Source organism: Molothrus aeneus, chromosome 1, assembly GCF_037042795.1.
Source record: "Molothrus aeneus isolate 106 chromosome 1, BPBGC_Maene_1.0, whole genome shotgun sequence".
Classification (NCBI taxonomy): Eukaryota; Metazoa; Chordata; class Aves; order Passeriformes; family Icteridae; genus Molothrus; species Molothrus aeneus.
Window position 1 is genome coordinate 26035864 of NC_089646.1, and position 13685 is coordinate 26049548.

At 37.8% G+C, this 13685-nt stretch overlaps 1 protein-coding gene across 1 annotated transcript in view; it reads right to left on the bottom strand.

Moving 5' to 3' along the window:
• The window catches only part of COL28A1 (collagen type XXVIII alpha 1 chain), a 56109-nt gene that overhangs the window by 13255 nt on the left and 29169 nt on the right, over positions 1–13685 (bottom strand). The window contains exons 23-25 of the mRNA XM_066564312.1: positions 10141–10212; positions 7961–8029; positions 924–992 (exon numbers count right to left, since the gene is read on the bottom strand). Of these exons, the coding sequence (XP_066420409.1) occupies positions 924–992; positions 7961–8029; positions 10141–10212 (210 nt within the window). The remainder of the gene's footprint in view (positions 1–923; positions 993–7960; positions 8030–10140; positions 10213–13685) is intronic.

Genomic DNA, 13685 nt, shown 5'->3' on the forward strand with positions numbered 1-13685 from the left:
TCAGTTCTCTCAGCAATCCCTTTCCTTCTCACAGGCTTTGTGGAAAGAGCACATAATGTCACACTAGGATTTTGACACTCAGTCCAAACTTACTCTTTTCAAGCAGGCTAAGCAAGGTAAAATCAGACCCATCCTGAAAAAGTACTCATGCCCTGTTGTTTATTGCATATCTGGAGTTATAATAGCAATGTTTCTTCATTCGGATACTAGTTTATACAAAATGGCACTGGAGGGTTCTGTTACTCTCTGCTATTGTGGAAAAAGTTACAAAGGTGTATCCTAAATTATCAGAAAGTGGGAAAATATACACAATGTTTCTCCTCATTGCCTTTGTAAAAAAAACTGATAGAGAAACCTGTAATAAAGAAATCCAGGCAAGTACTGAATTTTTTTTCTTATCAGTATGTCTTTTTAAAATTGTAAATCACTTTAGTGATGGAAGAAAAAATTGCCCAGATGTTGCATGCTGGTTGCTTATGGAATTAATTTTTGTTTTCATATTTCTTTCCTAATGGTTTTAATGACAAAATAAGTTGGATTTAATTTGATTGAGCAAAAATTGCACACATAAAATTCACATTTAATGTATTTTCCAGCACAAAATAATATCTTGGAAACAGGATAGATACAAGCAGAAGAAATGCATCATTTAGCTAATTTACCAGTCTGATAGCTCTGTTCAATCTCCAGATGTAATCTCATAAAGTTTAGCTGCAAATGCAATTTTCATCCCATTAGTATTCTTCCTAATCCAGTTGGTAGAAGTGTATGGTTAGTCACCATGTTTACATGCTTGATTTCTCCTGAAGCTGCACCAATGTAAATCAATAACTGATGAAGATTGTTTGGCACCTGAGAGATCAGGATCTGGCTGCCAGTATCACAAAAGAGCACAAAAAACTTGAACATGGCATCATACCGACCTTGGGACCCATGTGTCCCCATCCTGGAGGTCCTGGGGGCCCAGGATCGCCTTTGAATCCACGGTCTCCCTGAAAATAGTCACAGAAATGTCACTTATCACCTAGCAAATGTTACATCTGCCATCCGCTTATGAAGCAGTCAAACCACGGCGTTTAAAAAACAAGCCAAACAAATGCTACATAAATATACAGCTGCTACAGATAGGTATTAAAAAATAGAAAATAAAAAAGCCCAAAATACAGGCACCCACATCACTTAAGCTCTAGGTGAAGAACATTACTTCCCTAGCAAACATCCATGCGATCAAAACCACCAACAGAGTTAGGACTCTACTTTGCAGGCTTATCAGCTACAAAAACAAAATCAAAAAACCAAAAAAGCAAAAAACCAACCAAACAAAAAAACCCAAACAAACTAAAAAGCAAACCCATTTGGAAACACCTCTGTTTTCCCATCATATTTTGCAGTGATCACACTAGCAGCATGCAGGATGGACAGGGAGCTTACTAGTGGAACCATGGTCATGATGCTCTGAACTGATACTGTGCTTGTTCTGGCTAGAGAAATTCATCACTTCCAGAACTGTCAAATTTAGGCATTTATGTAAACAGAATGAATTTTAATAGCATCAATATAGATTATAGCACCCGTTCTTGTCTAAAAAAAGCCCTAATGTACATACATTTAGCTTGATTTCTGAAGGAAATAAGGCTTTAGTGATATACTCTGCCTGTGCTTCTGCTCGTCTGTGTTTGTTCTCTTTTTTTCTTCCAGAGTATTTTGAACTCATAGGTTGATTTCAGCCAAATTGATCAGAAATGTACAGGCCTTGACCATATTAATTTTCAACAGTTTTGGTGATAACTGGAAGCTAGGTAATGGAGACAACTTTTTGACATTGTCAATTTATGCTTTTACTGAAGAACAAAGAAAATCCAGAGAGAACTCATCCCTCAACCATCAGGCAGAGAAAAGGTAGCAGCCCTCTGGTAAGGAGAAAATGAGAGTAACAGAGAGCCTGGTGTTTCCCCTCGTGCTGCAGGAAAACCCAGCAAAGGAGGTGGGGAGTCAGGGGACATCAGTGATAAAGGGAATGCACAGGGACACGAGGCAGTTTTGTTTTCCTCAGACTGTGATTGTACAAGTGAGGGAATAGGCACACATTCAACACATGATTACTAGAAAAGTCCCATCCATTCCTTGAAAAGAAAAAAGTAGCCTATAACTAATAAGTTAGAGATGCGGGTTATTCTGATTTGTGTGTAGCTTGATATTCCTAAACCTATTCCTCTGCAGGCAAGTGCAAATAAAGAAGTGCACTGAGAAGCTGTTGATCATCCAATATATTCAAAACAAAGCAGAAGAAATGGTATTTCTAGACAAAATTAAAAAGAAATCATTATACAAACTCATTAATTGTACTTATTTTTGCACTTGGAAAAGCTGTAGAAAGGGTTGTGCCTGCAGAGGGAGCATTCGATCTAGGACAGAGGTGCAAGTATAAATCACAAATCACAGATGTCACTTGAGTTGTGTTAGGTGAAATGAAACAGCATATCAAACAGATTAAAAAGGAAAAAAAAAAAAACCAGAATCTTCTACTGATTTTCTTTATATTCTGGGAAGAATGTGTGCAGTCATACTGACTGCATTTAGGTGCAATTCCCAAGGTTCAGTCTCTAGTTATGCAAACATACTAGGGCCCAAACTACGCTCAGGTATGAAGGATTTGGAGAGGTGGGAACTCTGATTACAAAGGCTAAGGCTCAGACTAAGTTTATAATACTCTTCTTCCTGATGTAACATTTAGCTTTTGAATTTCTTTCCTGTTTCATCCAAAGCACTAGAGACTGGCCAGTTTGAGTCAGGACATAGGCAAGGTATATGGATGCTCTTAGCTTTAAATTGCTGTTTCAGGGTAATTGGGTAAAATTAAGTGCCATGTTCAGCTGGGAGGAAATTTTTCCCTCAGATAACCTAAGGGATTTTTATCAGACCTTCCTTGCCAATGCAAAGAGCCAAGACATTGGCAATGTATCCCTCTTCCTACCTAGTACCTTCTATTATCAAAGGAATATTTATTTGTTCTCGGTGTCCCCACAACCTCAATAATTTTAAGCTGTTTGTAGACCAGCTTTTCATGAGCAGAAGTTGTGCAGAGCAGCCAAAGCTTTCCCTGTCCAAGCCTCTCTCTGAAATCTGCCAGAGATATCAGAGCTAAGAAATACAGATACTGCATTAAAAGGTACTTTTTTAGGAGATTCTGGAATACTGTGGCCTGTGAAACAGCCTGTGAGCTGCTGTAGTGGAAACTGAATGGGAGGTTACCAAACATAAATGATTCCTTATGGCCCAGTACCCAGTACACCTAAAACCTGCTCTTAGACCAGCCCTGACCAAAAACAGCCCAAGGGTGACCTGAAGTCATCTGCCTCTTCCTCCCATGGGTAACAGAGTCTTCCACAGGGTCGTTGCAGGTGAAGGATTGAATTTTAGCCTCACATGCTTAGTTAATTCCAGATGTGCCATTGAAAAGCTCTTTTGTAGAGCTTTATAGTAATCCTCACAGTTTCTGTATTTCTTGGTTTAAAGAAAAAGACTTTTCTTTTGCTTTATGAGTTGTGAAGTGGAGCAGTTCTTTTTCCTAAAGTATCATAATAAATGGTCCTTCAGGGAATTAATTTCAAAAACGATTAATACTATTCTTTGATGAGGTCTAATTTATTTCCTGTATTGTGCTTGTAGACAAGCTTGACACCATCAGTAAAACAGTGAACTAGAAAAACACTGCTGAAGCAAGAAATAAAGAGCTGAGTCAAGACATTGTAAAGTGCAGAATTCCAATGTCTATTCTGTACCTTTTATCAAGAAAAACAACATTAAATGGCCTAGTGGTCAACTGAAAAGTAAATCTTGGATTTTCCAATATATACACCTCATTTACTGTGAAGGATATGTGTTTGATACTGAAACATACAGCAGACACTGCAATACTCTCTTCAGTGAGAGTTAATGGATATAACAGTATTTGTAAGAATAACATATTTTTAAAAAAGGTATTGCATCTCTACTTTCCATATTTTAGTTCAAATACGCAAGCCCCAGGCTGCAAAAGTTGTTTATATTGCAACTGGATCCACCCCAGATGTTCATACATGAGGGACTTTGCTAAGGATTTCAATAATCTTTCTGCTATCCAGTTACTTGCTTGATTTCTAGTGCTGGGCTCTTGCTCTTCAATGTCTGTAACTCACCTCCTAGTTGGCAACAGTGCTCTTAAATCAATTTTTTATTATATTCTGACATTATGTGCTTCTGTTTTAATGCTACAGAACACAGGGTTCTGCCAAGACTGAATGCATCCCACATGTTTCAGTTTTGTTTTCATGTGAATTTGACCTCTGATACATAAAATTCCTGTCTAGCAGTGTGCACATATGTGAGCCATTTCTGAAAGCAGAGAGAACAGAGCTTTGATTCAGATGAGTGGAACATTCCTATATAATGATCCTCAAAGGAATTTCAAATTAACTAGTGTGTAAATTTATGAGCCTCTTTTATCAAATAAATGTTCATTTTTTATATGCAGAGATTGTGCTGCTTTTTTTTTTTGGGGGGGGGGGTTGTATAAGAGGTAGCCAGTGCATTTACATTTCATTTGAAAAAAACAGAAAAAACAGAAGCTTTTCCATTTTATGAACTAAGTTCTAGGGGAATTCTTTCAATTCAAGTGAATTCTTTTTCCTTGTGGCACCTTTACTACCAAGATGTTATGCAAAAATGAAAAAATCAGACTGTAATATAGGAAAAAAATCAGGGAATGAGAAGAAATGTTTATGTATTTAGTTTCTTTTTTTTCCAGTGCACTCTTTACTATGTCTGGTGTGGATAAAGAGAAGTAAATCAGAGATGTTACATCTTGTTGGATAATGCTTGCTTTGGTGCACCACTCATACACTGCACAAGCTACAGCTGCTCACTCTGCATAGAACAACAAACATTTCATTCAACATGACTAACACACAAATCTATCAAAAAGAAGCCTACCTATTTTAAAGTTAAAAATACAGATTAATTTTTTTTACCAGATGTTTTTAACTCTTCAATTTTTTATTATCCTGACAGAGTGTTAGACAAGCATTACTCTGAGCAGCCAGGTTTGGTGGACAATATCACACTATAACACAAATAAAACATGTAGATCCAAGAAAAAAATTCATACAAAATTTGGTGTAAGCATGATTTGCCCTAATTGTGTGGTGTTACTTGCAAAGACAGCTACTCTGCAGGGTTCTGTTTTTCACTAACTTGGACCTTAGATTCAATCTACCTAATTCTGACAATTTTTGTGACAACAGAGATGACTTGATGGAAATAAGACACTTTTAGTTTACATGGCAGCCCTGATCTGACCTGGAATTGCCAGGAAACACAAGAATAGGGAGAACTATTTATCAGTTTGGTTTTGCCTAAGATAAGATAATCTATTACTCGACATTCAATTGTATAATTAGTAATATTAAATATAATGAAATTATTAGAACTTCACATCCTGGTCTTAGCTATTTCACCTTGACTTAGTCAAATCTGGATCACAGTACCACAGGCCTTTTGTCAAATTTATTATTAATTTATAATTTCCACTAACACAACACAGATCATATCCCCTCACAAAAAGATGCTACCAATAAACCCCCTTTACTAGCACCATGAATAGAATTCACTCCACACATCTTGAGGAATGGTGATACTTTTTATGCTGTTCATAGCTGGAGAAGGGACCAACAAATAAGGATTTGATGTCTTTATAAAGGAATATAAACAACTCTCTTCAACTGGCAATGATTAACATTACTCAGAGCCAAGTTCATCAAGTATGAATGTCAACCTGGCAGTAGCACAGTAACCTCACATCCATCACCCAGTTCCAGATCCAGACACCTCTTAAACACCTCTAGGAATGGTGACTCCACCACTTCCCCAGGCAAACTATCCCAGTGCTTGACCACCCTACCAGTGAAAAACTTTTTTTCTAATATCTAATCTGAATCTCCCTGTCTTAGCCCAAGGCCATATAACAGCTAACCTATGATTTAATGAAATATATACGCTATTTTATCACAAGACTTACAGTGATTTAAGAATAACTGTGATAAAAAGACTAGATGCCATGTTCACCACTGCAAAAAAGTGGGCATATTTACTTTTACTTTACACCTTTTACCCCTTCATCCCCAATGCATTTCATGATTCCATATTGTACTTTCATCTTTCATGATCTAGGTTGGAACTTTTCTGATAATTATACAGCTGAAGAGTTCCTTGTCCCAGCAATTACATGAATTCATGGTTGTAAGAACGGAATGGACTTGTGACCCACCTTTGAATCTCTGATATAAAACAGGCACCATGATTTTTCCAAGTATATTTCGCATAGCTGTATATTTGTGATACTTTTCAGAAACACAGCCACAAACAGTGATTTTAAAATTTCCAGTTGTGAGAAATTTCAGTGCAATCATTTTAGTGGTGTCCATTCACTTAAAAAAAAGGAAATTATTTATTTCCATTTTGGATTTAAGTAAAATTTATTTCTATCACTCCCCTCTATTCCCACTGAAGTTGTGATATACAGTTCTGGACTTCATAATGCTTCAACCATGGCATCATAGCGAGAGATCATCTTTTTTGATAATGTGACTTTCCAATTCCTTTTACAGAATGCATTTAGGAAGCAAGGAACAATTCAGATGTAATGATACCCCTAGACATCCTGAAGTCATAAGTTAAGTCTTTAAGTCAATATCTGCCTTGATAATTTCATACAAGATTCTAGAATTTTAATGAAATGTTCTGTAGTATCAAGAATCATGTATTATAAGACTACATTATGGCAAACCTGATATTTCTATTTGGAAAGATACAGTCTCATACAGAAAAATCTAATTAGTTTAGCCATTTTTTGTAAATTTATATTGAATAACATAACTGAAATCACTTTTAGTTCTTGCATTACTTGATGTGAAATGCCTTGTATTGATAGGCATTAATTCAAAAGAGAAGCATAAAGCCAAGTTTCCCAGATCCCACTGCCATTGGGACCATCCTGTGGTAATGCTAAAGTCAAGTCATTCTAAGAATGAATGTCCTTCAATTTTTCCTTTATTGTGGATGTTTTTGAGAGGTTATTGCAGTTTATTTTAAATGTAAATTCTCCTGTTCAGAGAACTGAAGTTGAAAGTTCCTTCTGTTTGGAAAAAACTTGTTTGGGCAATATTTCTTTCGCCTCCTTCTGCAACAGGCTGCCTGTTTCTTATTTCACATATGCAATGAGGAAATCATTAATAAAACCACTCTGGGATATTTTAAAGCAATTTGTTGTATGATTCTAGTCTTAAGTCTCTTTTTCTGACTTTTTGCAATGTAAGAATTACTATGTGACTTTTTAGCTGATTTACATACTGCTTATAGTTTCATAAGACTTTAGCTATTCTGTGCCTTATGGAAAATCTTGGAAGAGTTTAAGTGTTGTACTTCAAATACCTTTATCAGCTTTTTGTTGTTTGGGATTTTTTGTGAGTTTTGCCTCCAAACAAATAAACAAATTATTTTAGATAAAGGTTTTTATACCCTTCTCTTAGGAATCCAACTTAAAAGATATCTCAGTACTTCCATGTAACCCTTAACTCATTTTTTGGCCTCATCCCTCACACTTCTGCCAGAGAAAAGAAGGGCATAATTAATAGGCAATACTGTGCTTGTGTTGGATCCTGACTTCCACCAGCATCTAGAAGCTTCCTGGGCTTTGGATGTATGGAAAACCTGCAAATTTGTATCCAGTCTGAGGATAAAGTGAGAACTAGTTTTTGTCACATCAGAAAAGTCTATCACAAGCTTTTCTTCTAACAGAACTGAAAAGTGGGAGATGAGGTTGCAGCATTTTGTCATATATTTTTCGTTCTTATCCAATGCATTTTTTGGAAGATGTCTACCTTGTTTACAAGTCAGGTGCATTGGTCTACCATTGGACAAATACCTTTGGTCCAGCATCTCCCACGCCTTTTGGTCCTTCTGGTCCTGCAGGGCCTGCTGGTCCTGGAGGTCCCTGGTACAGCAGAAAAATAAAGCATGTGTCAGTAGTTGTCTTAAGGTACTTGTGTTTTTCAACAAAGAAGATAATTTCTTCACATTTATTTTTAGGGAAACCTAAAAAGACTCAGATTGGTGGAAAAAAGTACAACTCTTGACTTAAGAACATTGTTCTCAGCTCAAGGAAAACAGTGGGAAAGCAGACATTGCTCCATGATTCATATGCTGCAAGCATTAGACAACTGAAATACCAGAGCTAACCCATCTAAATTTAGGGGTTAGGTGACACTAACATATTTGTGTGTACTTGTGTTTGGTAGTCTGTTCTCCTGAACACCCTGCTCAATTCATCTGCCCCTTCAGCTGCCTTTCATACTGCTGGAGGCATTCCCAGGCTCCCTTTCAGCATTCATAGGGCAGATGGCTTTGACCCACCCTCTTGGGGCCTTTCTGGGTCGCTGCAACCCCAAGATTGTTAAAAGTCTCTTTTCCCAGCCCAGGCACTTGAAGAATGAGTGGGAGTTCTTCAGTTCTTGGTCTCAAGGTTGTTTATTGTGTCTTATCTATAAAAAATTTTCTCCTGTCCTGCCGAGGTCCACCCAGCTGGACAGTTCTAGGCACACGGCCTGCCCCTGGGGTGGTGTTATGTCTTAATACTAAAAACTAAGTATACAATGTTTACAATTATGTTCCAATACCTATCACCTATGTTAGACAGTGAGCTTCTACTCTAGACCAATCTGTAAGTGCCAACATCACAGCAGAAGATGGAGGCCAAGAAAAAGAAGAAGGAAAAAGGCTGGACACACCCAGTTCCCTCCATCTTGCCTCCTGAACCCCCATACCAAAAACCCTAAAATTTGCTTTTCCGCTCCGTGATAACTTCACTAATATTCTTCTAAAACTGTTGTGGCTTGCTGATCTTCAGATAAGGTTGGCAATTTGCTCCACAGGTCATAATCAAAACCACAGGTGTTTTGGGGTCTGTGCCAGGGCTTCTGAGCCCCCTGGCAGGGGTCCCGGCTGTCCTGGACAGCCATGGAATGTTCTGGGTTCCCACAGAGGAATGTTCTGGGTTCCCACCACCCTGCTACCTACTTAGCCACATAAATCTTGTCCATGTCTGACAGTGCTTTATGAAGCTGATCTTTCCAGCTCATGGGGCACAGAATGGCAGGGGAAAGATGTTACCATGAGACAGCACAACAGAGCCTTTGCACATTACACAACGTGAAATGTGTCAGGTACAAGGCATTACACCAGGAGTTCTGAGTGAATGCCTCATGTAATAATTCTGATCCCAAAGGACCTTCTCAGCATCAGTTTGAATGATAGGAAATTGGAGCTGAGTAGGAATTTGGAAGCACTCAGGTCCCACCTCAGTGCATTTGGGAGTGCTTGGGAGGGTTGTAGTTTGAAATAAAGCTGGATTAGACACATAAAGAAAATAGTGCTAGTGGAAGTTTGACATGTGGTGGTTGAAGGACGGCAACAGTATTTCCACTTTCTAGTGGAAGAGAGAGAGGCTGGTCAAACATGTCTATGTGGTTTTGGGTGACTGAAATTTAGGATGATATGTCCTTGTAATTGAATGTGCCACTGGAAAACTCAGATATTAATTCCTTCTGAAGCCAACCATCAGAAAAGCAAGAGGTGAAAAATCTTCAAATTAGAGGATTTAACTGCCCAGCATGAAAAACATCTGAAAATCCAAGGAACTGGAGCTGCAAAATTTGGTCAAGCAGATGGTATTAGAAATCTTGATCAGAGAAGAGTAAAGAAAAGGGAGGCAGAAAAAGAATTCAAAACAGTGGTTATATTTAAACACATATGAGCAGCATAAAGATTTTTATGGAAATACATGGTATCCCTTTCATGACAATGAAATGAGAACCATTTATATCCAATTCCAACTGCTGGTACAACTGCTACTGTATCTAGAAAAGGGCTTCAAAATATCCATGATACATTTAAATTAGCTAAGGGGTAATAACTGCACTAAGTTAGGTAACTAAATCTAAGCATCTAAATATTGTACTATCACATAGTAATTTCGTTGGGGTTTTTTTGTTGTTTGTTCGGTTTGGTTTTTTTGAACACAAAGTACAGAATTAAAACTCTACTTACAGCTTCACCTTTGTCACCTTTGTCAGCTTTTGGTCCTTCAGGTCCAGGTGGTCCAGGTAGTCCTCGGTGCCCCTAAACACAAAACAGGAAGTCAGAAATCGTGCCACTACCTGGACTATCACAGTGTAAAGAATATTAACAAATATGTAAGGAAGCTGTTTAAAATCTTTTTGGAAACATAGAATAGCAGTTACTAGCTCTTAAAATTCATTCACAAAGTTCAGGAATTGCTATGCTTTTTTTATTGTGGTTTCAATTGAATTAATTAAGATTTTAGAAGAATAAGAATTCTTATTCGGGGTTGAAATTCTTATTAGGAAATTGTTAATTTCTGGATTTGTTGTTGCAGAGATAAATTTCCAGAGCACTAACTTTGTATTCAGCCCATACAAAGTTAAATTTATTTTCAAAACCAAACTTTTTATCATTTTAGGGGTAAGTCTGAACAATAAGAACTGAATTCAGAATACTGAAACATGATATGCCAGCCTTAAGTTATATGTGCACATTTTGCACTTCTAAGTAATCACATTGGTTCTCTCATACAGTAAAGCAAAACTTCATTCTGCAAAGGAAAGTAGGAAAAGAAAGAAATACAACAGTTATAAGAAAAAGAGCAGTCTAAAATGCTCTCTTTTCAAGAGACAGTCACTCCTTCTGTTGACCCTTCCACCGACTCCCACTAAAGGTTTGTGCATCAGCAAAACCTCAATGCTTCCTTTCACAGCCAGACAAGAAGCAAATAGCAAACTTTTCCTCTTTCCTCACTCCAGTGAGAGTTTTCCTGACCTTTTTTGAGAAAATGAGCTGAGCTTGAAATAGACTGTTCACAAAACCCAGGAAGAAAACATGTTGCTTTGACGCATCTCTGAGGGTATGCTGCTGGTCTGTACTGTAGATGCTCACATGAGAGCACCAGCAACGGGAAATCCTCATGGATGCGTGTAGGTCCCACCTGCACCTCCCTCAGAGCACAGTATGGATATTGTGGCTGTACAGAGAGAGCTGCATGCCCTTCCCTCCATCCAAGAGAACCAAGAAATGTTGATACACTCTGTGAAAGAGTGCTGCAGAGAGCTGTCAACAACTTCTTGAGTGTTGTTAATGTACATAGGTACAACATATCCTCAGGAATAATTACATACAAATATACAAATATTTCCCTGTCTACTCCAGTAAAAGGAAATAACAAGGAAAATGAAACTACAAGGGACAGAAAACTGTTGTATCATTGTGCATTGCGCCTGTAAATTTCTACAATAATATAACACTTCAAGAAATCAAGAAGAGAGACCAGTTAGCAGCTCAGACCTCAGCTGACCTGGTCCATCTGAATACAATGTCCATGTCTGGACAACAAACCAGCTTGTATTTTAGTTGGATATACAACTAGAACAAACTTTTGGCCAAAATCTCCTGTCCCATGAATGTCTCTACCATAGACACAAATAATGTATTTTTATTAACAAATTTAGTCCTATCAGAAAAATGGAAGAGATGCTTTGGGTCTCCTAAAGTTATACATCATAGGTTTAGGCTAGCAGGTAGGTAAATGAAGAAAGACAAGGTAGACTCAATGTTCTGGGTAAGATGAAACCCTGAAATTACTTTAGATGAAATATGTGGATAGTGATCCAAGCATGCCTTATGCCTAAGTAAATTTTATATAGTAGGTTATTCCTGTATGAATCACATCCATTCTTGAATCCAATTGGAGAGTTTCACTGACAGACTTCAAACAGACGCTGACCAGATTCAAACTGTGTCAGCTCTTGAAGATGTCTCCTAATTTTCAAATGATGGAATTTTGATACGCCTCTGTAAAAATTTAAACAACCAGCATGCTTCTAGATCATAAATAGTTTTATAATGGAAAGTCAGTTTTACCTCTTCCTGATTCTTAATATCCACAGATCTTAAACTGTGGATAAAATGAGAAATGTTTCAGAAATGTTTGATAACATTTAAGAAAGGAAAACATAAATCATGGGCTCATATCTGTTTTTGCTTCTAATCTCACTACAGTAAAAAACAGCCAAACAGATGTTTTCATTTAATCCCAGCAGGCCACTGTAAATACCAAATACATACTAACACATTCTCTTCTGTGAGAATTGGGATTTTGTCATGTGTCTGGGCTACCTATTAGTAGCATAACCATAAATGTTATAAATCTACTTAGGTCAAATCTACTGCCAAATCTTATATAAGAAACAGTTCTCCAGTCCAGATTATTTTGTTGGGGCTTTTTAAACAGTCACACAAGAGATGGCCTAGGAGCAATTCTGGGATTTCTGCTTCCCACAGTTTTGTGGTGTCTGGAAGAAAAAATCACAGTGACTCCCTCTAAGTCAGTGCACTGGTAAGAGAGTAAATGCCCCTGATGCCACAGATAGTCTGCTAAATGAATTCATCTGCTTTTCCAGCCTTTCCAGTGCAGGTTCTAAAGCGTAGCGGTATGGTAAAGTGGATGGTGTTTGCTGCTACCTTCCTGAAAGCATCTTCTGAGAAAGCCACTTGGGCAAGTACAGTCACTCAATCCACACTCACACCACAGCTAGTCAGCAAAGAAAGGTGGAAAGGGTCTCTGTGTAGAGCTCCAGCGAGGTTTATTGTAGAGTCACGCCACAGGAGCCCAGGAACAAAAGGCAAACAAACAGGGCAGGGTCCTGGGTTATGTATGGGGTCACAGCCAATCATTTGGGGGCACAGGGGTAGTACAAAGGGCAGGGCAAAAGGCAATGACCTATCAGGAAAGGGCAGATTAACATAACACTGCAGAGCATCATGGGAGAAGCCCCTTTCGACTCTCCCTAAGGACGAGGCATTCTCCAAGGCAGTGGTAAACTCTTCTGGGGCAATATCCTAGAGGTTTCCCTGGTAGGCTTAAAGGCCTCCACACTAAAGCAGTTTTCCAAAGTAATATTATAAAGATAGTTGCTTCTACACCCTTTCAAAACAACTACAAAAAATGTATATAAATGTAAATCTTGCATCCATGGTGATTAAAAATTAAATAAAACAGCTATTATAATCAAAACCTAATTGATTAGGGATACAACTGCACGACTAAGTCATGTTCATCGCTCCTTTTTATAAGAATAATAGAGTGAAGTAATTTCTATATTATAGACAAAGGAAATTTGGAGTTTTCAAAAATCAGAAATAAAAGTTTCTGAGTGGTTCAATGTGCTATTCAGCATCCTCTGGTAGAGGTACTGGTAGAACTGTGTCAAGCCAGGAGTAAATACCGCTACTGGTATTCCTAAAACATTATCATGCAAAATCTATTGAATTAAGTGGCTTTATTTTGAGCTACATTGTGTTAGGTTGGCATACATTAATTGATTTCTGATTTGGGTCTATTGTCTATATTTCCCCAAAGTGAAGTGATGGAATTGAGCAGAATATTTTATGTGCAGACATGGTAAAGGAAAAAAAAAAGTTTCTGAAGAAGGTTCCCAATTTTAGCCTGAAAAAGAGATCATAAGAATGGTACCTTTCCCTGAAATACTCCCTTATCAGAAGTGGCAGAAGTCTTAAAG